The following is a 26866-nucleotide window of genomic DNA, read 5'->3' as shown; positions in this document are numbered from 1 at the left end:
TGGGAGTTGTCCCCCCAACCCCATGCCGTCCCGACCCGACCCACCAGAGGTCCTCTGTCTTCAAAGGGTTTAACTTCAACAGGCTCCCACACAGCCATCCAGCCACAGCTTCCAGACATCCGGTCAGTGTGTCCAAGGCTGACTCAGGATGGCCATCCATCAACAGATAGAGCTGGGTGTCATCAGCATATTGATGACAACCCAGCCCAAAACTCTGGACAATCTGGGCAAGGGGGCACATAAAGATGTTAAAAAACATCGGGGAAAGGATTGCGCCCTGCAGCACTCCACACACCAAGCGGTGCTGCGACAACATCTCCTTCCCTAGCACCACCCTCTGTCCCTGACCTGAGATAAAGGAACGCAGCCATTGTCGGACTGTGCCCTGAATCCCCACGTCGGCATGGCAGTGGTCCAAAAGTTCATGATCAACCATGCCGAAGGCCGCCCCGACCCGCCTCAGTCCAGTTGTCTACGGATATCATCTGTTAGGGCGACCAGAGCCATCTCGGTCCCATAACCAGGGCAAAAGCCGGACTAGAATGGATCCAAAGCCAATGTTTCCTCCAGAAACCTACCAAGCTGTTCAGCAACCGCTCTCTCAATTACCTTACCCAGGTATGAAAGATTCAAAACTGGGCAGTAATTGGATAGATCTAAAGGATCTAATGGTGTTTTATTTAAGAGCAGACACACCACTGCTTCCTTCAGCTCCCCTGGGAATGTCATTGTGCCAAGGGACAAGTTGATGATCTCACCCAAGTGGACCCGCACCTCGTCTGGGCACGCTCTAATCAGCTAAGACGGGCACAGGTCGAGGAGGCAAGTGGTGGGCCTTCCAGCTCGGAGGAATCTGTCCACATCAGCAGGGAGTATCCAGTCGAAATGGTCCAATACTGGACCCAAGGACAGTCGAGGGGCCTCCAGTTCTATTGCTGTATCCAAATTGGCAGAGAGGTCATGGCGGAGCAGCAGGACCTTCTCCACAAAAAAGCTCGTGAATGCCTCACAGCTATGGGTCAAATTCGTATTTAAATATGGCTGTCCCACTGGGGGCGTTAAAGACCTAATTATTCTGAAAAGTTGTGCCGGGCCAGAGCTAGCAGATGAAATGGAAGCTGAGAAATAAGACTTCTTAACAGCATTCACAGCCATCTCATAGGCTCTCAGTTTGCGTATTGTTTCAGAAAATCCAGATTAGGGAGGTTCACCTTTAAATGTGAACTAAATCAAATTTCTCTCCCATTCCTAATAATACATAATTAGGATCTAAATCCCAACACTAACTTGCACCTTAATTTCCCTCTCACCATCTCTCCATCTGCAGTAAGGAAGAACTCAGTCTCTCTTACTACTTCACTTTGGCATCCTTCAGCAGACTTACTGGGATGTGTATCACACTGTTCAGCTCCCTTTCCCTGACGCACCGTATCTCAGAAGCACATTGCTGCAAACCAACATTAGTTTGGGGATCATGCAATGCCACATTCAAAGTAACAATTGGATCTCACCTGCTGTTGCATCGAGCAGTACAAGTGCCAAGCTCCAAAAGGCAAACATCTGAAATGGATTTTTAAAAGAGTAAAAAGATAGGGCCAAAGAAAGCAAGAATCAGTATTAATTTTGTCAGAGTCTCAATGGCATATTGAAGACAAATACATGCACATATATATTGAGAAGACTGATACCAATGATAATTACATAAAGGAAAAGGGTTACAGTGACAATTAATAATGCATTGCACTTGACAATTAATGATGGTATTGCACTTAGTCTTTAAGAACAGACCAACAGGCCCTTTGCCTGTTTTTGCTGCAGCAGACTAGCACAGCTACCCCTCTGGAAATTATTGATTTTGTTCTCACTGTTAAAATAGCGTTAGTGCACAGTGAAAATGCATCAGTTACAGCGCTGACTTGATGAGATAAGATGTGACTTACTGCACCGTCTTTGGATGAATCCTTCCAGCAAAGTCTTCACTACCTACACATGGTCTTTTTATAAAGTGTCATATCCTTGGGGGCTATTATTGAAAGCAAAAAAGTGTACGAAGATAGAAACTGACGTGTATTTCTGATTAAGGTTATCATAAATACACAAAGCACGGCAAGCATATCACAGATAAAATGGACTAAGTGACCAGGCAACATTCCTGAATTACATATAAATGTAAGAGCAAAGATCCTGGTTTGCTAGGGAAAGTGATATTGTCCACTCACCTGGGGCTCGGGAGGGGGGTGTTTGCTGCACGGCGTGGCTGAAGGTGGTCCAGGGAGGCCAACATAATGCAACCAGGAAGGGGATGGCCACCCTGTGCTGTCCAACTGGACCTTCCAGGTGGGTTGGCCTGACCCTCTAAGCCAATTGGGGCAGGGGCATGCTGGCTGCAATATGCCCACCCCTGGCATATTTAAGAGAGCAGCTTCTATTTTTATGTGTGATTTTCTTAAAAGGGAATTAAGTTCCTTTCATTGCACTCCCATGGTCAAAATATCAAGAATGTAAATGGCAATCAGCAGGACTGCCTTTGGGAAGGAGTATTCAAGGCGTCATATATTGTGGAAAAATATCAAGCCTTCACACTCCTGATTAAAGGCCTGATTAAAACTGTATATAAAGACAAGGCAATGGCATTGGAGAAGACCACAATCAGTCAGAATCTCTTCTCAACTGATCAATGTGGTGTTCTGATTGTATAGTGAGCTAACAGCATTTTTATTGTGATCACAAATTTATCCCAACCCAGTTAATAAGAAAGCACAAGAAACTAGCTTTACAGGGAAAACAGGAGAAGCAGCATTACTGAAGTCAAAACTTCCAGCATTCCATACTTCTTCATTCTTTCACGTTCTCTCTCACCTTCATGCCAACTCTATACATTCTGCTTCCACAATGTGTATGGAAGAAAGCAGAAAATAACCTTTTAAAAACGTGGATTGCATGTTTTGCAGCAACTCCCTTAATAGGTGCTGAAATGTTCTACTGGAAAAAATACTTAACTGTTCTTCACAGCTTTCACTTCTGAAGCTTCTAAAACTTGGAGGGGTCAGTTTTCAGCCTGCGCTTGCAAACCATCATTCTCACATCCTACCATAGTAATAGGGGACCTGCATTCATCTGAAAAAACCTAACATGTACAGGATTTCTGAAGTATTTAAAGAGGACTTTCCCAGTTGCTTTATTTTAGAATTAAGGAAGAAGAAAGTTTTTTTAAAAAAATAACTGAAGCTGCAATTCTCTATACACTTACCTGGGAGTAATAATAGAACTTACATCCTGAGTAGCCATGTGTAGGATTGTGCTGTAATAATACACTCCTATTGCATGCTTATCTAGACATCAATCCTATTAAGTTCAACTGAGTAAACATGGATAAGATCAGGCTGTACAGATGACAGAATTGTGATTTGATTACAACGAATTAATATCCTGTACAGAGGCACTACGCAGTAAACATGTATTCTCACACCCCACTGATATGCTTGGGATAAGGTGGTACATATACCCTTTCTCTTTTTCAGGCAATTCCATTTCACCTGTGGTCTTATAGCCAGAAGCAGTATTCCTAGAATTGCATTTTATTGCAGGCTTTGGTAGCTCCAGTCACTAGATGTGTGAAGGAATAAAAGGACACCACCTGTGCACACAAATACGAAGCTGCCAAATTATATAAGAAAAGTTCCATTAAAACCAGCCGGCTGTTTTTGATTTGGATTCAGGGACTTATTCCACCTGTTGCTTAGCAGGTATGGAAGGACCTTCACCTTATTTTCTCAAAATATACTTTTGTTGTTGCTAAGATTATTGCAAATATTTTAAGACTGCTTTTCTGGTTAAACGTCCATCAAAAGCAATTTATGGTTCAAAACAATGACACATAAAAAGAACACAAATCTGAAAACCACAACTCGGCAACATTTTGTTTGTTTGTTTGTGTGTGTGTGTGTATAAAAACATAATTCAACCAGACTGCCACCTAATTAATAAACATAATACCTGGAAAGCCAACTGAAAAACATAAGTCTTCAGCATCTTCCAAAAACACTCCCACCTGGATGGCTTTAAAAGAGGATTGGACAAATTCATGGAGGATAAGGCTATCAATGGCTCTGTCTTCAAGGAGCAGAAAGAACTGTATGTTCATAAATGTTGCTACAGCTTGTTTTGTTTTGTTTTTCCTGATGAGGAGCAAATCAAAATCTGTAAAGGTAATAGGGGACTTTGCATTTTGACAGACTGAGCTCACCCTCTGAAGCCCCCCATGATTTTTAGCATTGATTATTTGTAGCATATGCTCTGCCCACAGTGCTCTGCCCCATTACTTACACAATGATACAATGTGATGGGGGCTAAATGGTTTGGAACAACTGCAAGTCATTGAACTCTGGGCTTTTGTATGTGCTGAAGAGACAAAACTCACCTGCTGCAAAATATTTGAACTTATGTGCACAGGGTATCATTTAATATATATGAAATATATGTTCATTTGTCAGCTGTTGTCAGATGATGGAAGCAAGTAAACCATTAACGTGTATTGGACTTCTGCTATGTACAGAAGCAGCTTATCTGTTGCTCTCTCTTTTAAAAAACCCTGAAACCCTCACCCACCCGCTTGATTTGTAGGAGTTTTAGTTCAACAGTTCATACTGTAACCTGCAGAGTAAGCAGATAACTCTGAAGATGTGGCATGTTTCCAAGTTGCTAAAGTACTAGAATAAAGAGGGTGAAATCAATGAACAAATTTTAAGCTACAGTGCCCTCCAAGTTACTTAATCTTGAGGTCCCACAGGACCTTCAGTTTATGGAACTAGTCTTCAAAGAACCATGTTGGAAGGAAGGTAATGGAGTATTGAAACTCAGGAGTTGAAACTCAAATATGGCAGGACTGTAGTTATTGTGTTGTGTTGTGAAGATTTTGTTGTTGGCATCCATCTGTCTCGAGAGATAATGAAGTACACCTCTGGGGGTGAAGTCAAACGCTGCATCTGCAGCACCAAAGTGTTCTCCCCTGGGCACACATGTGGGTAGTGTGTATGGAAATAATCAGGCGAAAAATGATAAAAAGAATAACAGTCTCATGCGTTTTAGTCATGTGTAATCAGATATGTACACCAATTTCTTTCTTTATGAGGAATTAGTTTATAAATTTACTGGATAGATAGATAGATAGATAGATAGATAGATAGATAGATAGATGATAGATAGATGGCATTCTCTCACCATTTATAGACTTTTGTAGAGAGAGTTTGGGATTTTATCACAGGTACTAAAATAAGAAAGCAAGCAACATTTTTACTCAGTTGCAATTTCTTTATTGTGGGTTTTTTTTTGCAGCCATTCATTAATTAGTCTGACAAAAAATGCATGCATACCCCTGCTCTTCAGCTAAAAGGCACACAGCTATTGTAACAGAAAATAATATAGCATCTCTATGAAGCACTAAATACAATATTTTGTATGAGGGTTCAATATAGTCTGGAGCAGCTATTGTTATGTACATATCGTGCTTTGCTACTTGATGCTCAAAATGTGAGGTGGGATGTCTCTGTAGAAATGTGAGCAACAGATTCCTATTAAACATACACATATAAATACACACACATTTCACCATTTGGACATATCAATTCAATCAATTCAGTTCTGGATCTGGAATGAACTCCCAGCATACATCAAAACATCCATTTTTTATGTCTACAGTACTTTCATGTATTTAGAAGCAGATAGAAATTATAATAATGACTTATTGTTTTAAAAACAAACCATGATTTTGCACAGAGCAGACTAAGAAAGAAGCATAACTATGTTTCAAACCTTCAAGCTCTTTCAGTGGCCAAGTGAAAAAAGCAGTTCTATGTTCTTGTAGTTTACATATACATAATCTGCTTCCTTTTAATGCTCAGCAAGGTGTAAGTATTTGAGGAACTCCATGTGTTGCTGTCCCATTGCCACAAAAGAAGGATCTGGGAGAGAAAAGGCAGAAACCACCATGTCAATAAATCTCTCACTTCCAATAAGTTTTCCTTGCCCCTCCTCAATATATTTCACTGAATGTTGAAAAGAAGCAGAGATAGCCAAGTGTGAGCATAAGACTGGTAAGTTGAGGAATGTACATGATTTTCTCAACTGGAAAGTTGTGGTTTGTTCCAACAGAATTGTTAATCATTCAAGTACTCTTTAAAGCAGGAATGGGGAGCTCTGGCCTTGACTTCTGAAGAATCTCAGTGGATGCTGTGACTGCAGGGACTGGTAACTTGTAATTTCTGCCTCCTGCATTGTTTTTGCTGCATTCACAGCACCAAAGTGACCTCTCTAGGGCACAAGCCAGGGCAGTTTGCATGGAGGTCCTGGGCTGCCCAGATTACGACACCTCCTGCCCCTGATGGTATAAATCATGAAATCAAAACATTCAGAATAGCCATACTTACTCATGCCCATCCTTTCCACTGACTAGGCGCACTCTTTCAGCTCCCAGTTTAGCCCAGAATGAAGTGAAGCTCTTCTTATGCCAAATAAATTCAACTCTTGAAGCTTTTACAGGATTAATTTCGACACTGATGAGCTTTGAGTAGGTTTGCCCTTGGTTAAGGCTGCCACTGAAAATGGGCAAGCAATGAAAGTCATTAGAGAGCATCAATATAACAGTTGTGCTTTGCAATTGTCAATTTAATAGTCAGGTAATCTGCGGAATTATTGTTGCTCATTCACATTTCGTGTCACTCACGTACATATATTTCAAGATGGATGAGCAGGTGAGGCTGAAAGCCTGACTTATTAAAGATCACCCAATAAATCCATGACATTGTTGCACATTATTATTACATACCAACTTCTAAAAGAGGGCATCAAGGTGTTATAAAATCTGCTCTGAACTTTTACAGTGCTGTCCGTTCTCCATTGTAAGGACTGGTTGATCATTTAATTGTTTTAGTTGTTTGTGTTATTTAGGCATCATATGATAAGTTTAAATTGAAACAGCTTCCTCTCTAATCTGACAACTTTCTGTTTTTGTTTAGGATTTCTTTTAAGAGAAGCAGGGGTGGCAAAAGACACATACAGAGAAAGAGAGAGGCACAGTCAAAAGAGTAAAAGTAGGTTCCATATTTAAGGTTAAAAATTGTTGGTGTCCATAGCAGCCCTATACATTCCTCAGAGCACCAGCAGGCTGTGGATTGTCATACTTGCAATTATTTAACTGTGACAGGCAGGGTCGTCTTACCCATAGGCAGTAGGGGTGTGGGGCACCTGAGCACTGAGCTCTCAGGGGTGCCAGGCCGAGAGCCTGGGGCCCAAGTGTAGAATCTGGGGAAGAGCCCCCCCCCCCGTCGGTCAGAGCACCGCGGCGGACTCTTCTGCTGCGGGCGGCTCTGCACCACGAGTTCAGGGGCAACCGAGCCAGTGAGATGCTGAGGCGGCCAGCCGGCTCTGCCCTCCTGCGCGCCTGGGACTGGGCAACCTGGGGAGGGGCACTGGGCGGATCTTTGCACCCCGGCGCCGCATATGCTTAAGACAGCCCTGGTGACAGGCAACCAAAACTATGTGTACATTAACATCACAGCATATAAACAGAACAGCTGACTTGTGAAATATCTGCACACAACTTATAAACATGTTTAACGATGATTAATTGAATCATGTATGAGCAAAACTGCAAAACCTGCTATTTCACTATATCATAAAACATACCTCCCAATTTGGTATTCTTTTGTCTTTCCATCTTTCATTTGGAAAGCTATGTCCATTTCTCCCTTCACGCCTGTCATTCCAGATAGCTTGACCGATATATTATATAGCCAGCCTACACAATAAATATATAATGAATCAAGATATGAAAGTAGGAAGAGCAAGAACTGCAAATAGAGAGGAAGAATTCTATGCATTTAGCATTCATGCCTGAGGCAAATGAAAAAGCAACCGTGGTTACTTTAATAGCCTTTAATTTAAGAAATTTGGGAGGAGGTGAGTTGAACAAGACTTTCATTACTTGAAATTTGGATCCAGGCCACTGTTGCCGTGTTGGTTCGAAGCTTAGATTATTAAAATAAATTTAAAGGTGTATGATTTTAAATCCACTGCAGTGTGGGAAGAGCTTAATTTCTTTAATTGTTAAGAAGCTGGTGCTATATTTGGCCCAGTTATCCCCCCCTTGAATTATAAAACTAGCAAAAAGAAAGGGGGGAAAGAAAAATGTGCAGTGCCCAAATGTGTGAAGTATTTGATTGCCTTTGCCCATGTATTTTGCCCATGAAAAACAGCATTTATTTGTACCTCAATCATCAACATTGCCCAATTAGACAATCCTAATTAGGAATGGGAATTTTATGTTTAAGAAATGAATCTCAATGAGGTCAGAGAGATATGCTTCCTGGTTATGCATAATTAGGATTGCAGCATGAAGGTGTGTGAATATTATCCATGCATATGTGATTGCTTCCTGTGCTTGTTGATATGTGATCTTTAATCATTTCACACATTGAAATGCTGTAGCTCAGTGACAGAACACGTGCTTTGCATGCAGGAGGTCCCAGGTTCTATCCATGGCATCTCCAGGTAGGATTTCTGTCTGAAACCCCGAAGAGCAACAGCTAGTTAGTGAAGACTGTACTGAGTTAGATGGACCAATGGTCTGACTCAGCATAAAGCAGCTTTCTATGTTTCCTATCAAAGGTTTCACACTTGGAGAGAGAGAAAATTGACCAGGAACTTTGTAATCTGTTCCTTGCAACTTCAAACACATTCTTGGGGCTTTGTACAAGGTCACCTGGGATAAGAAAATCCACAGCAATCCTCCCTGCAGTGTGTTGGCACTTGGAAATGATTCCAGTTGAAAACGTGTTCATTTCTCTGCATGGAAAATAATGGGGAAGTCACAGCTATGTGTCCTGTTTTGATTCCCAAAACTGTGATCACTGCATGGACTGCTGAAAAGAGTCTTGTATATCAACAGATTTCACGGCAATGACACACATGTGTATCTGTACCGAACTGACTTTAATTTGTGCACTTACTGGTAAATGGCTTCTTAGGTGCGGTATCTAAAAAGTACTTTGGGTTGTTATTCCTCAGTTTATTATGGAACCGATCAGCATAGTGGCCCATCATTGGACAGCCTTCTCTGGGGCATGGAAAGCAATTTCCCTAGGAGAAAATAATGCATTGGTCAAGAGAGCATTTGCTTTTTTCCATTCAAACATTTGTTATGGTGTCAGTTCAAGTATCCTTTGTTGCTGTTCCGCCTCATTGTCTCAAACTTGAGGGGTATGAATTATTATTTTTGTTCTGCAATTTTCCTCATACTAACCTGGAGTACTCAATACCTGCAATCCTAACCCTGAGTATTCAAAAGCAAGTCTGGCTGAAGTCAATGGAACTTAATCCCTGGTAAACAAGGTTTGGAGTGCAGCTGATTCATGGGATTGTAACCAACATACTTCTAACTTTCTTGTTCCATCAACACTAGGTTTCTGCTTACACAATGGATCATTCTCCCATCTCCTCCACCTGCACACTCCCTAAATCTGTTCTAGTGGTTCCCCCAACTCTCCAGGAAAGATCTGGGGAGGGCTTGGGGCATGCCTGAGGAAGGTAGAGGGGGAAGTCCTGTTGTGGAAGCAGAAATCCTCGCACTGATGGGATGTGGTAGTTGAATTGCCCTTAATTTCTACAGTGAGAGGTCTTGGTATTCAAGGCTGCCTGACACTCACATTCTGCTCTGAAAGTCTTTGTGCCTAACCCTTGATGTGTACGGAGTCTGTGCAAGTTTATGTTTAATATTACATAAAATGTTGGATATTTTAAATGCATTGTATTCAAGTTACTGTAAAGAATGTTTAAGCACATGGCCAGTATTTTTCCATGGAACTGGTGTTTTTTCCACTCAAGATGAGGCAGCTTGAGGTTGTGACTGAATCACAAGGTTTGAATACTATTACAAATGTTTATATATGCTAATGAAATTGCTTGTGTGTGCAAAAACTATGTGTAGTCTCTCTCTCTCTCTCTGGGCATTGGCTCAGCATGTAGCAGGAAGGAGAAAGAGAGACAGAGCGTTTTGTATTCCTAACTACATTTTAGTAAAATCTGTTCTCAAGTCTCACGCTGGGCTCAGTCAGTCAGTGAGAAAGAAGTTTTGTAAGATTAACATTTAAAACTTGAGTTCTGCTAGTAAAGCTTTGAAAATGCAATTCTTCTATGGAATAAAATTTAGATGCAGAATATTTATTGATTTCATAGATCTGTAGTACATGCTAGGCCCTGCCCTAGTTGCAGAGTGGGGGTGGAAGGCCCCTCATTGGCGCTGTGCCAAGTCCTGTGTCCCTTGCCAAGTCTGGTATTGGCCCTGCTATGCTGATATAATCTAATCAAACTAGACCACCATGCTTACCTCTTGGAAGGATTCATATGATTCACATGGGTAAGCAACAAATCCTCCAGGATAGACAATGCTGTACTTATAGTACTCATGGCTTCTTGAGTGGTGACAGTTTCCAACACCCTCCATTTCTGCCAAAAAGAAAAAAGAAAATCTGCAAGCCTCAGTGAAGAGCTTTACAACCCCATCCAACATCACTTATGGTACAACAAATACCAACTTATGCAATTCAGGACAAATATGGATGCAACATTAAAGTATGGTGGATGGTCTTTGTGCTCTATCTATCAAATCTTGTCTACTAAATTCAAGGCTCTATGTAAGAATAGCACCTGCATATTTTGCATGCTACAGCACCATCCTAGAGCTCAGGTCCTATAAACCGCAGAGTATGGCAGAGATAGCACAAGCAAAGTAAATTACAAATATACATTAGAAGCCACACGTGGAATGGAGCAAGTTGCCCCCTTTCTGGTTTAAGCTTGCTATATAAGCAGACTCTGCATGTACCGTATTTTTCGCTCGATAACACGCACCGAACCATAACACGCATGTAGTTTTTAGAGGAGGAAAACAAGAAAAAAAATATTCTAAGCGAAACAGTCGATGTATGATTTTTGTGGTTCATGCTGTGGCCACAGACATGTGATCTGACAGTGAGTTTGGGGTAGCCCAGTGCAAAAAACCTGAGGATCCATGTGGATCCATGTTTGTAACCACGTTTTTGCACCACTGCAGCCCCAGGCAACAGTGGGTGCGTGATTTTTTTGGTGCAAACTGTAGCCATGGACATGCTATGTGATCTGATGGTGAATTTGGGGTGACCCAGTGCAAAAATCCTGAGGATCCATGTGGATCTGTGCTTTGTAACCACGTTTTAAGTGGGGAGGGAAGGAAAAGCACTCAAGGGACAAGGAACACGGGTGGAGCAGGCTCTGCTTCTCTCCCTCCTCCCCCCCCCCTTAGCGAGCTGAAAACCTTTGCTGGAGGGACAGAGAGCCTGCTTGCTTTAAAGGAGGCTACCGGACAGGAGCCGCTTACACGAGTGTAAGCGGCTCCTGTTCGGTAGGCTCCTTTAAAGCAAGCAGGTTCTGCTTCTCTCCCTCCTTAGCGAGCTGAAAACCTTTGCTAGAGGGACAGAGAGCCTGCTTGCCTTAAAGGAGCCTAAAGCAAGCAGGTTCTGCTTCTTTCCCTCCTCCTCCTCCTCCTCCCCCCCCCCCTTAGCGAGCTGAAAAGCAAAGCGGGAGGAGAGAGATACAGAGAGCCTGCTTGCTTTTTGCTTTAAAGGAGCCAAGCGGACAGGAGCCGCTTACACTTGTGTAAGCGGCTCCTCTCCCCTCCCGGTTTGCACCTTTAAAGAAGCAGGCACTCTGTCCCTCTCTCCTCCCCATTCAGCGGCTCTTCTCCCGCTGGAAACCACGGAGGAGGGAAGCATTCGCTCCGTAACACGCACAGACATTTCCCCTTACTTTCTAGGAGGAAAAAAATGTGTGTTATGGAGCGAAAACTACGGTATATGCTATAAACCAGGGCTCACCAGGGCACATGGTACCCACAAACACCTTCACTGGTTCCTTTGCCTTGGACTCTGACCTTTCTTTCTTTCTTTCTTTCTTTCTTTCTTTCTTTCTTTCCTTCCTTCCTTCCTTCTTTCTTTCAAATCTCTAGCCCTCCTAGAAAAAAGTTATGGTGCAAAATGTGCAAGTACTTTCTAAGCGATTTCTGTGAAATCAGAATGTGTGTGATGTGGCCACCTTCCTGGTGTTGTTGTTACCTCTGTGTGTAATCATTATTATGTGATTTCCACAGTTAGAACCAGTAGGACATAGCTGACTTCCCAAGGTAAACATAAAGTCAGGATGGTTGTCTCTCTAATTTTATGATATGGCACTCTCCCCATAGCAGCCATACTTGTGACTGGTGTCCCCAGCACACTTTCAAAACTTGAACTATGCCCACTGGTCCAAAAAGTTTTGCAACCCCTGCTATAAACAATGCAGACAGGCTTACCTGTATCAAAGTCAGTTTCAACTAGTGTTGTATTCTTATCATCACATCCTGGCATAACTCTTCCACCATTGGGGTAAAAGTCAAGATCACCAGTGGCATTGAACATACCAAATCCTGAAACAGATTCATAGGGCAATAAATGGTTTGCTCCATGCTTCAACTTTCAGCACAAAATTCATGTGTGTTTGGCAGTTACCTATTGTGGGAAACTTTCCAGCATTGGTATGTATGACATCCACAAATTGAGCATCGGAAGGATCCAGCCTGACCATATCAGGGAAACCTTCAAAACCTATCCCAGCTGGATCCAAGCCTAAAAAAAATAAATGTCCAGTTTATTTTAGCAAACCAAATCCATTAGCAAACCTGTTTTGTTTTTTTCTGGGTCCAAGAATACAACCCATCAAATCCCTGACCATTAGCCTTGCTGCTTGGAGCTGATGGAGGCTGTAGTCCAACAACATTTGAGATCCTAAACTTGGGAGACACTTCTGCATCCTGATTAGGAATGGTAATGAAGGAGATTTTTCTGTCTCCCTTTATCTCTGTGTTAGGACTCTATTTGGTTTTTTAGAGCTCCATATTTGCTGTGTGCCAAGGCTCCGTGACCCACACTTCCCTAGTGGTTAATAAACACATGGACATAAGTATTTAGGTTTATGGGTTCAAATAGGCCACAACTTTATTGGTTACAGATGTGAGTGGTTTGGCTTAGGCATTGGGTATAGCCAGACTATATCTCTACTCCTGCCAGGAGTCCATCTAAGGGTAAACCACCAATAGGGGGAGCCCTATGACTTACATCAAATATGGACACCCTGAGGGGTCCCCATTGGGGTCATGGCATGGCCCTAGCCCACAACCAGGCATCAGAAAGAATCCATACCCCCGGATACCCTTAATGAGGAGGGGCAGGTAGAGGCTACAACCTCCCCTCCATCCAAACAAAGGCTTACCCAATGCCTAAGCTCACAAAGTTGTGACGATTGCTACAAGGTAGGCGAAAACCAAATGGCTGGTGCCAATTGGCCAAGTGGAAAAAATTCCTACCCAATCCCAACAGTATTGCAGACAACATTTGTCCATAGCAGGGTTGTGTCATTGCAAAGCATAAAAAAGAGGGTGGGTAGGGAGATTCGGCAAAGGGTGAGAGAGGAGAGGCCCCTGGCTGCACTGTGGTTTATGTTTCCCACGGCCACGCCCCTACCAGTGCTGATTGGACAGCAGGGCCACCCCTGGGTGTGGCCCCACCCAGTGCCCATGACGTGGTTGGGATGGCACGAAGGGGGTGTCAATCTCTGCCCCTGCCAGATCACTGCAGCAGCCTGGATGCCTGGCTGCAACCCCAACCACTGGAAAAGGTGAGCGGACATATTAGCAGTGCTCTTCAGCAATCCATATATGAACCCTCACCAACTCCTCCTAGTAGAAAAAAAACCCAGATTGTTTTAAGTGGAGATTAAGAAAATTCTGTATTCGAATATGAAAGGATAGAAATTGAGAATACATGAAAGGAGACTAGCTAGGTGGAACAGTATCATTTAATTTTAAATTAACATAGAGAAAGGATATATTAATAATAAATTATTAATAACAGTTGTTTGTAGAAAGGTAAGGAATAGTTTAATTAATCGAAAATTAATTAAATTAGTTCTTGAAGGATGGCAGTGTTTAATGACATATTATTATAATGAGAAGGTTGGGGTAGGTTAGCTAAGGATCTCTGATTGATTTCAAATGATGACTATGGATTGTAATTGCTATGGGAAAGTTGTTCTAATCCTTTGATTGGTTGTTTGTAATCACAGGCTAGCATAGAAGTGTATAAGAGTTCATGCTCCTGTATGTCACTTCATAGCCTCTTTATTTTTTGGGCTGTCCCTGTGAACATTTTTATTTCAATGAAGGCCTATATTTTTACATGCAGCCTGCACCCTTTTCTTTGGGTTTCTGGAAGTGCTACCTCCGTTCTAGGAACCCCTTTTAAATTTCTTCACCAGTAACATCTACACCAGGCCTTTATGCTGACACAGCAAATAAGGCTCAAAATGATGGTCTGCTATCACATGAAACTATAGAAACCTCCTTGCCCACCCAGTATCTTTTGTCCTAAAAATCAGGATAAAGCACATCTACTCCCTGTTGCTAGCTCCTTCCTTTTCACTCCCACCTTCTTTTGCCAATCTTCTGCATGGCTGGAATGTGGTGAGAAAGATGAAATGCAGAATGTATGACATCTTTTTCAGTCAGCTATACTGATATGATGTAAAGCTTTGCCTTGCAATTGTGTTACTGTGCATTTTTATCAATGGTCCTTATACTTCCAGCATTTCCTAGTGATGTTGCAGCTGAACGAGCTTGGTAAGCATCTGGTTTGCCTTTATCAATCAGATGAGATCCCACATTTTCCCACTGAATATCTTTCACCAATCAAGCTTTCTCATGTGGCATTCACACCATCCATTTAAAGCACATCTCTTGTCCCCCAAACAGAATCCTGGGATTTGTAGTTTGCTATGGGTGCTTGGAACTGTAGCTCTGTGGGATTAAAATACAGTTCCTAGGATTCTTTGGGGGAAATGTGCTTTAAATGCAGTTTCATAGGAATTCATACCAGTTATTCTGCCAATGCCTGAAAATTGTCTGGTATTGCCTCGAAGTCGTCTTCCTACTTCTCCAGCAGTGTGAGCACCAAGACTATGACCAATGAGGTGGATCTTGGATGGACAATAGTGATACACTTCCTAGTGATTCAAGAATGGGGGTGGGGAATATATAAGCTCAAATGATTAGTAAAGGAGACATCATTCTTACATTATGCAGCAGAGAGTTTTGCACAAGCGCTGTAATGCAATTGACATGGACTCAGGGCTTATATTCGCACTGGCTGCATTGAGTGAACTGGATAAGTTAAGGATTCTTCGGCGGGGGCAGCAGAAGCAAGGTGGGGGGCACTTCCTGTTTTTCCTCAAGCAGTGAAACAAGACATACCGCCCTTGCTTCAAAAGATGAATAAAACTGTACAGTATGTGCAACTTGTTGGCAGTGCAATAAAAGCAGAATGTGAAAAAATGAATGCAAAAATTACATAAAAGGGTATAAAGTGGGAACGGAAAGAAATCTAGGACGCTACATACAAAGTTGGTATCCATTTATAGCATGCAGTAATACCTCATCTCAAGTACATTTGACTTGCACAATTTTGGCTATACACAGTTGAAGGTGGACTGGTAGGGTTGTTCTCTTGAGACTCCATGGAACAATTCGACTTCCTGCAAGTATCCCTAACACTTCTAGAGTCAGCACAGTGAGCAGGCCTTCCCCAAGAGACAAGGCCAAGAGCTTCAAAGCACTTTTCACAGTGGGCAACCCCAAGCGGTCCTTGTGCGAAAAGAGCTCTGAAGCTCTTAGCCTTGCTTGTGGGGCAATGCCCACTTAGCGCACTGGCTGTGGGAATGCTGAGGGTCCTCTCTTTCCCTCCCCCCTTATAGAAGGCAGGCTGACTAGTTGTGGGGTGGATCCAAGGGTTTGGCAAGATGCAATTTCCACATCTATGCATAATCCCTGGAACTGAACTCTTACATAAGATGAGGTGCACCTGCATTTGACCTGGCTGAATTCATATGGGGAAGTTGGTGCTACTATAACAAAATAGATTTGGGATTTTATTTGAAAATACTTGGGTCTGCTATCTGCTTAGAATCTTCTTCATGTATAATGTTTCTATTATATGCATTTTTATTTTCTATACCTATAGAGAAAAACATAAAATATATATTTTTAAAAAGAGCTGATTTAGTAGGATATAGTATCTGGCTCTGAAACGTAACATCATACTTACCGCTAAAGTGTTGATAAGATAAGCTGTTACAGCCCCTAAAACACGAATGTTGCTTGCGGCTGTGAAGTAGGTACATTTGGCACCATCTTCCCAATCTACAGCAATGCAGTTTACGTTCTCCACCTTCACCAGCAGCTACATCACATGTATGTTTCAGAAAAAGTAATATGTTAGAGGTTGCTAATGCAACACTGGTGGTTCTTTCAAATGTACTTGATCACCAGTTTCAAAGGATCCAAAAACTAGGTAGTCCAATCTCATACCCAGAAGCTGGGCTAGCCTTCTGCCCACCTTCCACAGTTTAGCCTACACAATCCAGGTCACAGTGCACAACAAGTAGACAGCAACTGTACAGTAAGGTGTGATTTTAGAGCAAGACACCAAAGACTCTTGCAAACCAATGCATCCCCCGAGTTTGAAGAAGGCAAAATGACCTACTGATTCCCATTGTTATTATTGTGAGCCTGTGTGTTTGCATAATGTTCACCTGTTCCCCATGTCCTAACTGAAGAAGGAAACTAGTCAAGATAAATCTCATACCAAGCACATCTCCACAACCCAGCCATATTTTCCAGTACTGGTAAATCCATGGATAACAAAGTGAGTTTTCCTCAATGGAGAGAAATAAGAATTTTGAACAGTTGATTTTTCGGTGTATAACAGTTTCTGTTGGGAATTAAAAATATAAAATTAATTTATTTTAAGGAACTTCAAAGCAAAGAATGTTTTCTCACTTATTCTCGGGTACCAACATCCTCATAAAGTTCTACTGGCTAGAATTGTGCTTGATTTTTCAACTGTTGGCACTAATGTCTTGTGAAAAGATCCTAGAATCTGAGGTTTCCAAATCCTCAAGTGACTCATATGCTCCTTGGCAATACAGATTTCAATGCTAGCTCATCTCTAGCCTGCTTTACAAGCGTATATATCTCAATTCCTATACAGTGGTACCTCGGGTTACAGACGCTTCAGGTTACAGACTCCACTAACCCAGAAATAGTACCTCGGGTTAAGAACTTTGCTTCAGGATGAGAACAGAAATCATGCAGCGGTGGTGCAGCAGGAGTGGGAGGCCCCATTAGCTAAAGTGGTACCTCAGGTTAAGAACAGTTTCAGGTTAAAAATGGACCTCCAGAACGAATTAAGTTCTTAACCCAAGCTACCACTGTAATGAATTAGTTATCCATCAGGAAGAGTGAATACAGTGGTGCCTCGCAAGACGAAATTAATTCGTTCCGCAAGTCTCTTCGTCTTGCGGTTTTTTCGTCTTGCGATGCACGGTTTCCCATAGGAATGCATTGAAAATCAATTAATGCGTTCCTAGGGAAACCGCCTTCAGACCAGGTCCGGGGACAGTCTGTCCCCGGACCTCTTCTGAAGGCTGGGGGGGGGGCAAGGGCTTTTCTTCCCACCCCCAGCATTTTAAAAAACCCAGGGACAGCGGAGGACTTCTCCGCTGTCCGGGCGATCTTAAAATGCTGGCGGGCGGCATTTTAAAATCGCCCCGGACAGCGGAGGACTTCTCCGCTGTCCGGGGCGATTTAAAAGCCCCTGGGAAGGCAGGCAGGGGGGACAAAGACTTTTGCCCCCCGCCAGCCTTCAGAAGAGGTCCTGGACCTCTTCTGAAGGTGGGCGGGGGGCGAAAGTCTTTGCTCCCCCCCCCGCCTGCCTTCAAAAGGTGTCCCCGCGGCGGCGGGAGGTGTCCCCTGCCCCCCGCCTGGCTTCGGAGCACCGGGAGAAGCGATCTCCCCGCAGCCCCTTGCTGCAAAAGACGTCTGGGGGAAGCGGGGAAGAAGCGCTTCGCTTCCCGCTGCCCCCGGACCTCTTCTGAAGCAAGGGGCTGGGGGGAGATAGCGATCTCCCTGCAGCCCCTTGCTGCAAAAGACGTCGGGGGAAGCGGGGAAGAAGCGCTTCGCCCCCGCTTCCCCCAGACGTCTTTTGCAGCAGGGGGCTGCAGGGAGATCGCTATCTCCCCCCAGTCCCTTGCTTCAGAAGAGGTCCGGGGGCAGCGGGAAGCGAAGCGCTTCTTCCCCGCTTCCCCCGACGTCTTTTGCAGCAAGGGGCTGCAGGGAGATCGCTATCTCCCCCCAGCCCCTTGCTTCAGAAGAGGTCCGGGGGCAGCGGGAAGCGAAGCGCTTCGCTTCCCCGCTTCCCCCGGACGTCTTTTGCAGCAAGGGGCTGGGGGGAGATAGCTATCTCCCCGCAGCCCCTTGCTTCAGAAGAGAAGACCCGCTGTCCCCGGGGCAAGCTTCGTTTTGCAAAGCAAGCCCATAGGGAAATTCGTCTTGCGAGGCAAAACCTTTCGTTTTGCGAGTTTTTCGTCTCGCGAGGCGTTCGTCTTGCGGGGTACCACTGTATGTCTGTATCAGTTTCTCTCAGTTTCTCATTTTCCCAATCTTCAGCTCTCCATATTTCCACATTTGCAAGCTATTTTTTTAATATAAAAAAGTTATCATGAAACTTCTTCAGCATTTTATTGCCAATTTCTCCCAATAGGCACATTTTTGTATGCAATTTGCCCAAAGTACACATTTTTCCAAAGCATTTTCTTCTGTTATGATGCATTTTCTATGTTATTTTCAGTAATATATGCAATTATGTGCACACTTTACATGAGTAGATGCACTTCTGTGCACATTCTTGGCTGGAGAACTGCATTGCAAAATTCAGAGGAGTGTGAATTTCAAAGTACGGTTGCATTTCAGTTTGTGATTTGTTTTGGAAAGCGTGACAGGTGAGTTAGCTTTCAAATGAGAACTGAATTGACTTTCTCTCCCATCCCTCATTAGCAATTATATACCACAGGCATAGGCAAACTCAGCCCTCCAGATGTTTTGGGACTACAACTCCCATAATCCCTAGCTAACAGGACCAGTGCTCAGTGATGATGGGAATTGTAGTCCCAAAATATCTGGAGGGTCGAGTTTGCCTATGCCTGAGATACCATTTTCAATGTGGAAAGAGCTTCATAGTTTCTGTCATTCACAGGCATGGCAACCCTGTCAGATGGTTGCTGTTATACAAATGGTGAGAAAAGGAGGCTGAGAATCTCTGTCTTAGCAAATGCCATTGTCTGATTAGACAGGATCAAGCCTAGCACATACAGGCATACACATATATTGCCAACAGTTCTTAAATAAACAATTAAAAAAGGTTGTCTCACCTGTGAAAGATTCCCAGTCTCTCTAGTGAAAAGCAAAAAAGATATATTCATGCTTTCAGGAGATGCTGGTAAGCCAAACAACTTTCTCCCAGGTATTCCTGACCAAGGGGGATTATCAGAAAAGCAACCCAGATCTTTATAGCAGACTTCATTGGCTAGAGAGCATGCAAGGCAAATTGTTAAGTACATGGTATTCACCAACATAGCATCACCTATAGCATCACCTATTACAAATGTCTCATATTATTATAGTGAGTTTGATCTACACTTACAGGTAAATGTGGTTAGGACTACTGTCTAAATTTTAGTGGTATAAATTAGCCTCATATAACCAACATGCTTAGCTCTAGTTAATGCATGAAGGGGTTAAGACCATAGATCAAGCTATTCTGCTAGACTTAACTAGGTCACGCACGCTTAACTTGGAACAAAGGAAGTCAAGTTTCTCTATTCACTCCCTTCCACCATGTGAATCTGACCAGAGAAGATGTCTGGGCTAATCACTCCAAGCCCAGACCACATGTTTAGAACCATTTTACCACCAATTTTGAAGCTAAGCTTTACTTCCTCTCTTCTCTTGCTGCTGTATGGAAAAGCACATGAATCTGACCTTTGAAAGTGTTTGTAAGTAAAAAACATTTTTAAACTTTCCAATCTGCATGGTCTTTTCTGTGCTAAAGGGGAATACAGGGGGAACCTTGTAAGTAACTTAAAAAGGGATATTTTAAAAGTCTAGTTGCCTACATTCCCATGCTTTACTTTGCTGGAAGTTTTGTGATTTTAAATCTCTGCTGTAGCTCTCTTACCAGACAGGAATTCAGGAAATTCTTCTTTTATTAACCAAAACCAATCATAATCAACAGTTTTATGCACTGAGTTTCATGTGAGCCACTTAAAGACAATTGTAATTAAGCAATATAGAAACTGTTGAATTAAAATAAATTATAAAGAAGTTAACCATATCTTAATTCCCATTAAAATCAATGGGATAGGCTAGACATTACTTAAGTAGCATAGTCTGCATTTGACCCATTGCTCTTGTAAGAATGCATATGTTTAAATGTGTGTCCACAGATCATTTTACGGATGTCTCTGGTTGGATGCTGTAAATGTGTACATGCATAGGTTCTGTGCAGAAACCTAATAAATGTGTAGAGGTTGACAATAAAAGCCTATTCTTCCTCCATATGTTTACTATCCTGGAATAAAGGTTGTCCACACAGAACTGTAACAAAAGAGCCTGGTTGTCACTAAATTTCAGTCAAACATCTCGGAAGTATTGCCACTAGTCCATCTAGTTTACTACACTGACTGGCAGTGGCTCTCCAGGTTTTCAGGAAGGGAATCTTTTCCAGTCCTGCTTTAGCAATTTTGTGGATTGAATCTGGAAACTTCCACATGAAAAGCAGATGTTCTACCACTGAGCTGTGGTGCATCCCCTAAATGTCACATTGTCATGCTACAAATTACACAGTGAGTTTCTAGAATGTTTCAGTCTTTGGTTCTCTGCCAGTCAAAAGGATGTTGATGCCATTTGGTGGCAAACTGGGAGAGGCTTTAGCTTGGTTTGTCTAATCATGAAATTGTTCTCTTGAAATACATAATGTGTAAAGTATTGCCTCACCTTCTGCTGTGCCAAGGAGGAGGAAAGCACCAATCCAAACTATAGGAATCTGCAATAAATTTAAATATACATGTTATGCAATAGATGTTATACATCTATGCTGTGGCAGTTTTACTATTCCAGAACCACTCATTTGCTGATACAAGTTACTTAACAGTGCAGCCAATATCAGCACAGTACAAGGTCCCCTTCCCCCATGACCTTATATCCTTTCCAGCTAGACATGAAATACTGTGGGTGCTGTTTATTCTCTTCTCTGTAGCAAACATAACTGGGATGCTTTGGGGCTTAGATATGTGACACACAAAAACAAAGCCTGTCTCGATGGGAGACTTGAGCTTTTAAGGTGGAGACTGTAAGCCCCTAAGGTGGCGAGTGAGTTGTTAACAATACCAAGAATACTTAGTACAACAAAAGCACTGTTGGACTGTTTGCATCATGCGGCGATTACTGGACAAGATGGTGAATGAAAATGGACCAGAAAAGATGAGGTTAAAGAAGACACAGATCCTTTGGAGAATAATATTGATAAAGGACTGCCAGAACTGGAGAGTGGAACGCTAAAGCTAGAGGCAATAGATGGTGAAATGGAGAGGACCTTCACACAGGTGCCTAGAGGAGTGAACCAATCAAGGGGTGGAGTTAATGATGTTAGAGGAGTGCAATGAAACCACGGATGGAGAGATTAAGAAATATTCTGAGCTGGTAGAGAAAGAGCTGAGAAAGAAAGCATTGTGTGCTCAATTTGGAGTGAATTTAGAGGGAACAGCTACCAAGCCTCTGGCAACATTCCTGAAAAAAGAATGAAAGAAGCAGAAATGGAAGGAGTTAAAAAAACAAAAACAGTTCAGCTATGGATCACTGTTTTAATAAAAGACCACAGCAGAGAGACTTCTGTGTGACTAAAGATGAAGGATATATTACTTTTCAACATGGAGGAATGGTTCTTGGCGTTTTTGGAGGTATAGTTGTTATGCTGGACTGGGGAAGACTTTTTGACACTTATCAATAATAATAATTGGAGAAGCCCTTTAAGACTTTTTGTTTGAAAGGGGAAATGAATGAACTTGAGATGTCTGGATCTGGAGACTGGGAAAATATCACCTAGCAGAACGAGGAACAGCTGCATTTCAGTCTGGAATGAATACTTTGAATAACCTTTATATGTATATAACTGACAGAGAATTGGAAGCCCTTTTTATTTCTCCCTCTTTCCCTTTTTCTTCTTTAAGAAGAATCATGCTGCCTGGACACTGAGGCCCGGTGCCAAGGGCCTTCTGGTGGTTCCTTCGCTGTGAGAACCCAAGTTACAGGGGGCCTTCTCGGTAGTGGCATCCGCCCTGTGGAACGTCCCCCCACCAGATGTCAAAGAGAGAAATAACTACCAAACTTTTAGAAGACATCTGAAGGCAGCCCTGTTAAGGGAAGCTTTTAATGTTTAATAGGTTATTGTATTTTAGTGTTTTGTTGGAAGCCACCCAGAGTGGCTGGGGAAACCCAGCCAGATGGGTGGGGTATAAATTATTATTATTATTATTATTATTATTATTATTATTATTATTATTATTATTATTATTATTTTATTAATTTTTTGTTATTTTTATATTCCTGCTTCTTTTTCTTCTTCTTTTCCTTGTTTTGGTGTCCTCTACTCTGGATCATTGAGGGGATTGTACACACATGAAGGTAAAGGACCACGTGTGAGAGGCAGGGAAGGGAAGTTATCTCAGACTGGGAAGTTGGAAGAAGAAAGGGAAGCTCCCAGGTGTGAGCTGGGAGAGTTCTGAGTGGGATAAGAGTTAAGATTCACCTGTGAGAAGGGAGGACTTTTTATTTTCTTTGCTCTTTACTTTTTTTATTTAATTTATTTTTTATTGTATTGTATGATAGAAAGGAACCCTCCTCTTGTGTGGCAAAAGTCTTTGGGCTTGTAAAACCCAGCAAAGCACTTGTAAACCAAGGCAGGCAGTAGTATCAAATGCAGTACATGAAATACTAATCCTCATTCCTGGCCTCCTACACTATGGCAGTGCTTCTTGGAATTGAACCAAGATAGCAATTAAGAAGCATAGTATGGAGTGGGTGTGAGAATCATACTGCAAAATATTTGATATGAATCAGAAGGCACATGAATGTGGAGATGTCATTAGTTCACCACCACATAGCCTTAGTCTTCCACATAACCTTCAAATGCTAGGAATTCTGGCATTTCCTTTTGGTTCAGTTTACAGCAGTAAACTGCTGTCATACCTCGTGTTGCGTTAGGTTCATGTTGCGTCTTTTCCGCTTGTGAACGCAGCAAACCCAGAAGTGTATACTTCCGGGTTTCACCATGTGTGCGCACGCAGAAGCGTTCTGCGAGCTTTGCGCATGTGCAGAAGTCTTCTATTGCGCTGCTCGCTTAGAAGCACTGCTCTAGTTACGGACTTTTCAGGCACCCCGTAAATGGTACCCTGGAATAGATTGAGTCCGTAACTAGAGGTACCACTGTATTTTTAAAAATATCATTGGTTGTCTTTCCATATTAAGACTGGGTAATAAAACCTAGTTTCCCAGTTGCATTTCCATTCTCTTTACAGAAAATAGTCCTTTCCACATCAAATAAATTACCCTGAACATCAGTATGTATAACCATTCACTTACCATTCTAAAGCCTGAAGTTCAAAAATGCTGTGAAATCTCCTTTCAGATGGTTCTCTCCTGCTGCTGTGCTATTCCATCCTCTCCCTCCTGTGCATATAAGAGAGAGTGAAGTGACAAAGAATATTCTTCCGGAAATGATATGTCTGGAGAAGATCCAAGTTGGTAGGAGTGTATTTTCCTTCTATGGATGCTAACCATGCAGTTTTATATGCATGAAACAGCCAGGCAGCTTGTAATATTTGGGCTTCTGCTATTCCTTCCTGCTTGCTTCACCCTCCTGCCTCTGTCATCTTTGACTCATTGTTTGTGGACCGACTCCCTCTGAAGTTTCACCATTTACTTTAATAACAGACATAGGAGGAGCTAATATTTTGTATGTTACTTCCTGAAGTCACATGTGTATTTAAATTGATGAAAGAGACTGTGGGGATGAGAAATATGGAGTTACCTAATGCTTCTTCATCTATGAGTAAAGAGTTATCCAGTTAGGACCCAGGGCCTGTGCTACTTTTGAAACTTTAATGGGGAAGGCCTGTAGCTCAGTGGTATGAGCATCTGCTTTACATGCAGAAGGCAACAGGTTCAATCCCCAGCCTCTCCATGTAAGGCCTGTTTCAAATCCTGGACAGCCACTGCCACGCAGCGTACACCATCCTGGGTTGGGTGGGCCAACAGTTTGAAGTATAAGACACTGTCCTGCTAGCACTCCAATTAGAGAACAGGCTTTACCAAATGTGTCATGGACTTTGAAGATGAACAAGCTCAGGGTGAAAAGGAGAAACGAGCTAATACGAAGGCACATTTGGCAGACCTTCACAATGATCAACTCTGCCCAGAAACCTATGTCCCCACTGTGGAAGGACATGTGGATCCAAAACTGGCCTCCACAGTCACTTACAGACTCACTGTTAAGACTGTTTTCATGGAAGACAACCTTACTCAGCTACAAGCGATCACCAAAGAAGATAAGACAGCTTTCTATGTTTCTAGATGTGGTTGCATAATTTCCTAGTCCTTTAAAAATAATTTCGGCTGTGAATAGCCCTTGCAGAGAAATTAACTCATGATGTAGCAATACTGAAGGGGGGGAAAGAAACCAGATGCTTTCTCTGCGAGTTGGTGGCCATTTATTACATACTGTATGTTAATATTTCCAAAATGGAGAATATTGTGCCTGCTGCATCAGTACAGCTCTGGACTTCCTGACTGCTTTCTCTTTCTAAAATTATGTTTGTTTGTTTGTGCCTTATCTCCTTTGGGTTATGAAGACTACTATGATATGGTTTGGGACGCAGGTGGCACTGTGGGTTAAACCACAGAGCCTAGGACTTGCTGATCAGAAGGTCGGCGGTTTGAATCCCCACAACGGGGTGAGCTCCCGTTGCTCGGTCCCTGCTCCTGCCAACCTAGCAGTTCGAAAGCACATCAAAGTGCAAGTAGATAAATAGGTACCGCTCCAGCGGGAAGGCAAACAGCATTTCCGGGCGCTGCTCTGGTTCTCCAGAAGCGGCTTAGTCATGCTGGCCACATGACTCGGAAGCTGTACGCCGGCTCCCTCGGCCAATAAAGCGAGATGAGCGCTGCAACCCCAGAGTCGGTCACGACTGGACCTAATGGTCCCTTTACCTTTATGATATTGTTATGGGTTTGCAGGGGGCAAGGATCACCACTAAAATTCCTGGGTGCCAAGATCACCCCATAATTTCTGAAATTGTAACCTGAGGTACCACTGTACTAGACGCTTCAGGTTACCCATTTTCGGGTTGCGCACCACGCCAAACTTGGAAGTACTGGAATGGGTTACATCCAGGTTTTGACCCTCACGCATGCGCAGAAGCAGTAAATCACACTTTGCGCATGCGCAGAAGCAACAAATCGTGATCCGCGTATGTGCAGATGCGGTGCTGTGGGTTGCGAACACTGCGGGTTGCGAACGTGCCTCCTGCATGGATCACGTTCGCAACCCGAGGTTCCACTGTAAATGCGGGGCTTGAAGTCAAGGCAGCTTCCTCAGGAGATGGTTTAGAGAGGTGCTATCTAAGAAAGCCTCTCCTGCTACCAGAGGGGAGGAGTTGTGAGCGGGAGCCGGTTCCCGCATTGGCAGGGGGGCGTATTCGGCCCCCTGAATCAGTTTCCCGGCTGCTGCACCGCGCCCATCAGCCAGCCAATAGGGGTTTAGCCACATTCAAGCAGCCACAGCAGCACCGTGCCCTCATGCTGCTGCCTGGAGTCGTCGGATCACCCGCCCACCCTCCCTTTAGGTCAGATTTATGCTTTTGACCTTGCTATGGACTTTGGTTGGTTACCCTGGTTGCCCAGGGGGACTGGTAGGAATTTTTCTCCATTTGGCAAACTGGCAACAGCCTCTTGGTTTTTCACCTACCTCGTAGCAAATCGTCACAACTTTTCAGGTATTGGCGGTTAGGCATTGGAATACGTGTTGTGTGTTGGAGGGCAAGTTGTGGCCATCACCTACCCCTCCCTTTGTTGGGTATTCTGTTAAAGGAATCCGGCAGTCATGGATCCTGTCCAATGCCCTGCTGGTGGCTAAGGCCATGGCATGATCCCCAGTGACATCAGGGGTAGCTTCCAGTTGTATTTGCATCAACAAGCTTCTACCACTGGTTGTTAACCTTCGGATGACTCCCTGCTGAGTGGGGTGGAGTCATATATAGATTGTTTGATCCACTGCCTAAGCCAATACCACTCACATGCTGTAACCAATAAAGTTGTGGCCTTCTTTAGCCCATTAACCTAAATATATGTGTCCTTGTGTCTTATTTATCCCTATGTGGGTGGTGGGTCCTCGACTCACAACAAAGGCGTTAGCAGAGCCATTACCCTGACGAAAAGGGAGGCTACCAGGGGACATGATGTCTCCACAGGAAAAAGTGCCTTTTGTAGGAGTCTTTTGAAATGGAGGTCACAGAGAGATGGTGAAATGCTGGAAGTAGACCAGGATGAGTTGTTTTCTGCAAAGACTTCTTAGAATAAGTAGGAGGAAGTAGGCAGAACTCCATGCAGTGCTGGCTAGAGATGGCTGCACTGAGAGACTGGGATTTTGCACTTAAGTTTGCTGAAGCTATGAGAGGACCAATGAGAGACACTCTTGGGGTATAATGTATAATAAGCATCTGGAACCCCTGGAATCTTATATAGTCACTCAGTGGAGATTCAGGTGGTGTGTAACAATATGATACAGAAGATCCCTGGTGA

The 26866-nt window shown here is 43.1% G+C and overlaps 2 protein-coding genes across 3 annotated transcripts in view; one reads left to right on the top strand and one right to left on the bottom strand.

The window, feature by feature from the left end:
* Positions 1 to 26866, top strand: part of LOC308586439 (uncharacterized protein) — a 123404-nt gene that overhangs the window by 11921 nt on the left and 84617 nt on the right. Inside the window, exon 2 of the mRNA XM_081193114.1 lies at positions 7014 to 7088. The gene's annotated coding sequence lies outside the window, so the exon portion shown is untranslated. The remainder of the gene's footprint in view (positions 1 to 7013; positions 7089 to 26866) is intronic.
* The window catches only part of LOC308586397 (pancreatic lipase-related protein 2-like), a 30861-nt gene continuing 9294 nt past the window's right edge, over positions 5300 to 26866 (bottom strand). For both annotated transcript variants that reach the window (XM_081193017.1, XM_081193018.1), the window contains exons 2-14: positions 23651 to 23737; positions 21008 to 21056; positions 19384 to 19538; positions 16761 to 16886; positions 16221 to 16355; positions 14994 to 15123; positions 12576 to 12692; positions 12380 to 12493; positions 10382 to 10500; positions 9006 to 9135; positions 7684 to 7795; positions 6426 to 6593; positions 5300 to 5960 (exon numbers count right to left, since the gene is read on the bottom strand). In XM_081193017.1, the coding sequence (XP_081049143.1) occupies positions 5897 to 5960; positions 6426 to 6593; positions 7684 to 7795; positions 9006 to 9135; positions 10382 to 10500; positions 12380 to 12493; positions 12576 to 12692; positions 14994 to 15123; positions 16221 to 16355; positions 16761 to 16886; positions 19384 to 19538; positions 21008 to 21056; positions 23651 to 23653 (1422 nt within the window). In that variant the 5' untranslated portion in view covers positions 23654 to 23737 and the 3' untranslated portion in view covers positions 5300 to 5896. The remainder of the gene's footprint in view (positions 5961 to 6425; positions 6594 to 7683; positions 7796 to 9005; positions 9136 to 10381; positions 10501 to 12379; positions 12494 to 12575; positions 12693 to 14993; positions 15124 to 16220; positions 16356 to 16760; positions 16887 to 19383; positions 19539 to 21007; positions 21057 to 23650; positions 23738 to 26866) is intronic.

This window comes from Podarcis bocagei, assembly GCF_964188305.1.
Source record: "Podarcis bocagei genome assembly, chromosome: 4".
NCBI lineage: Eukaryota > Metazoa > Chordata > Lepidosauria > Squamata > Lacertidae > Podarcis > Podarcis bocagei.
This window is presented reverse-complemented; position numbering and strand designations above follow the sequence as displayed.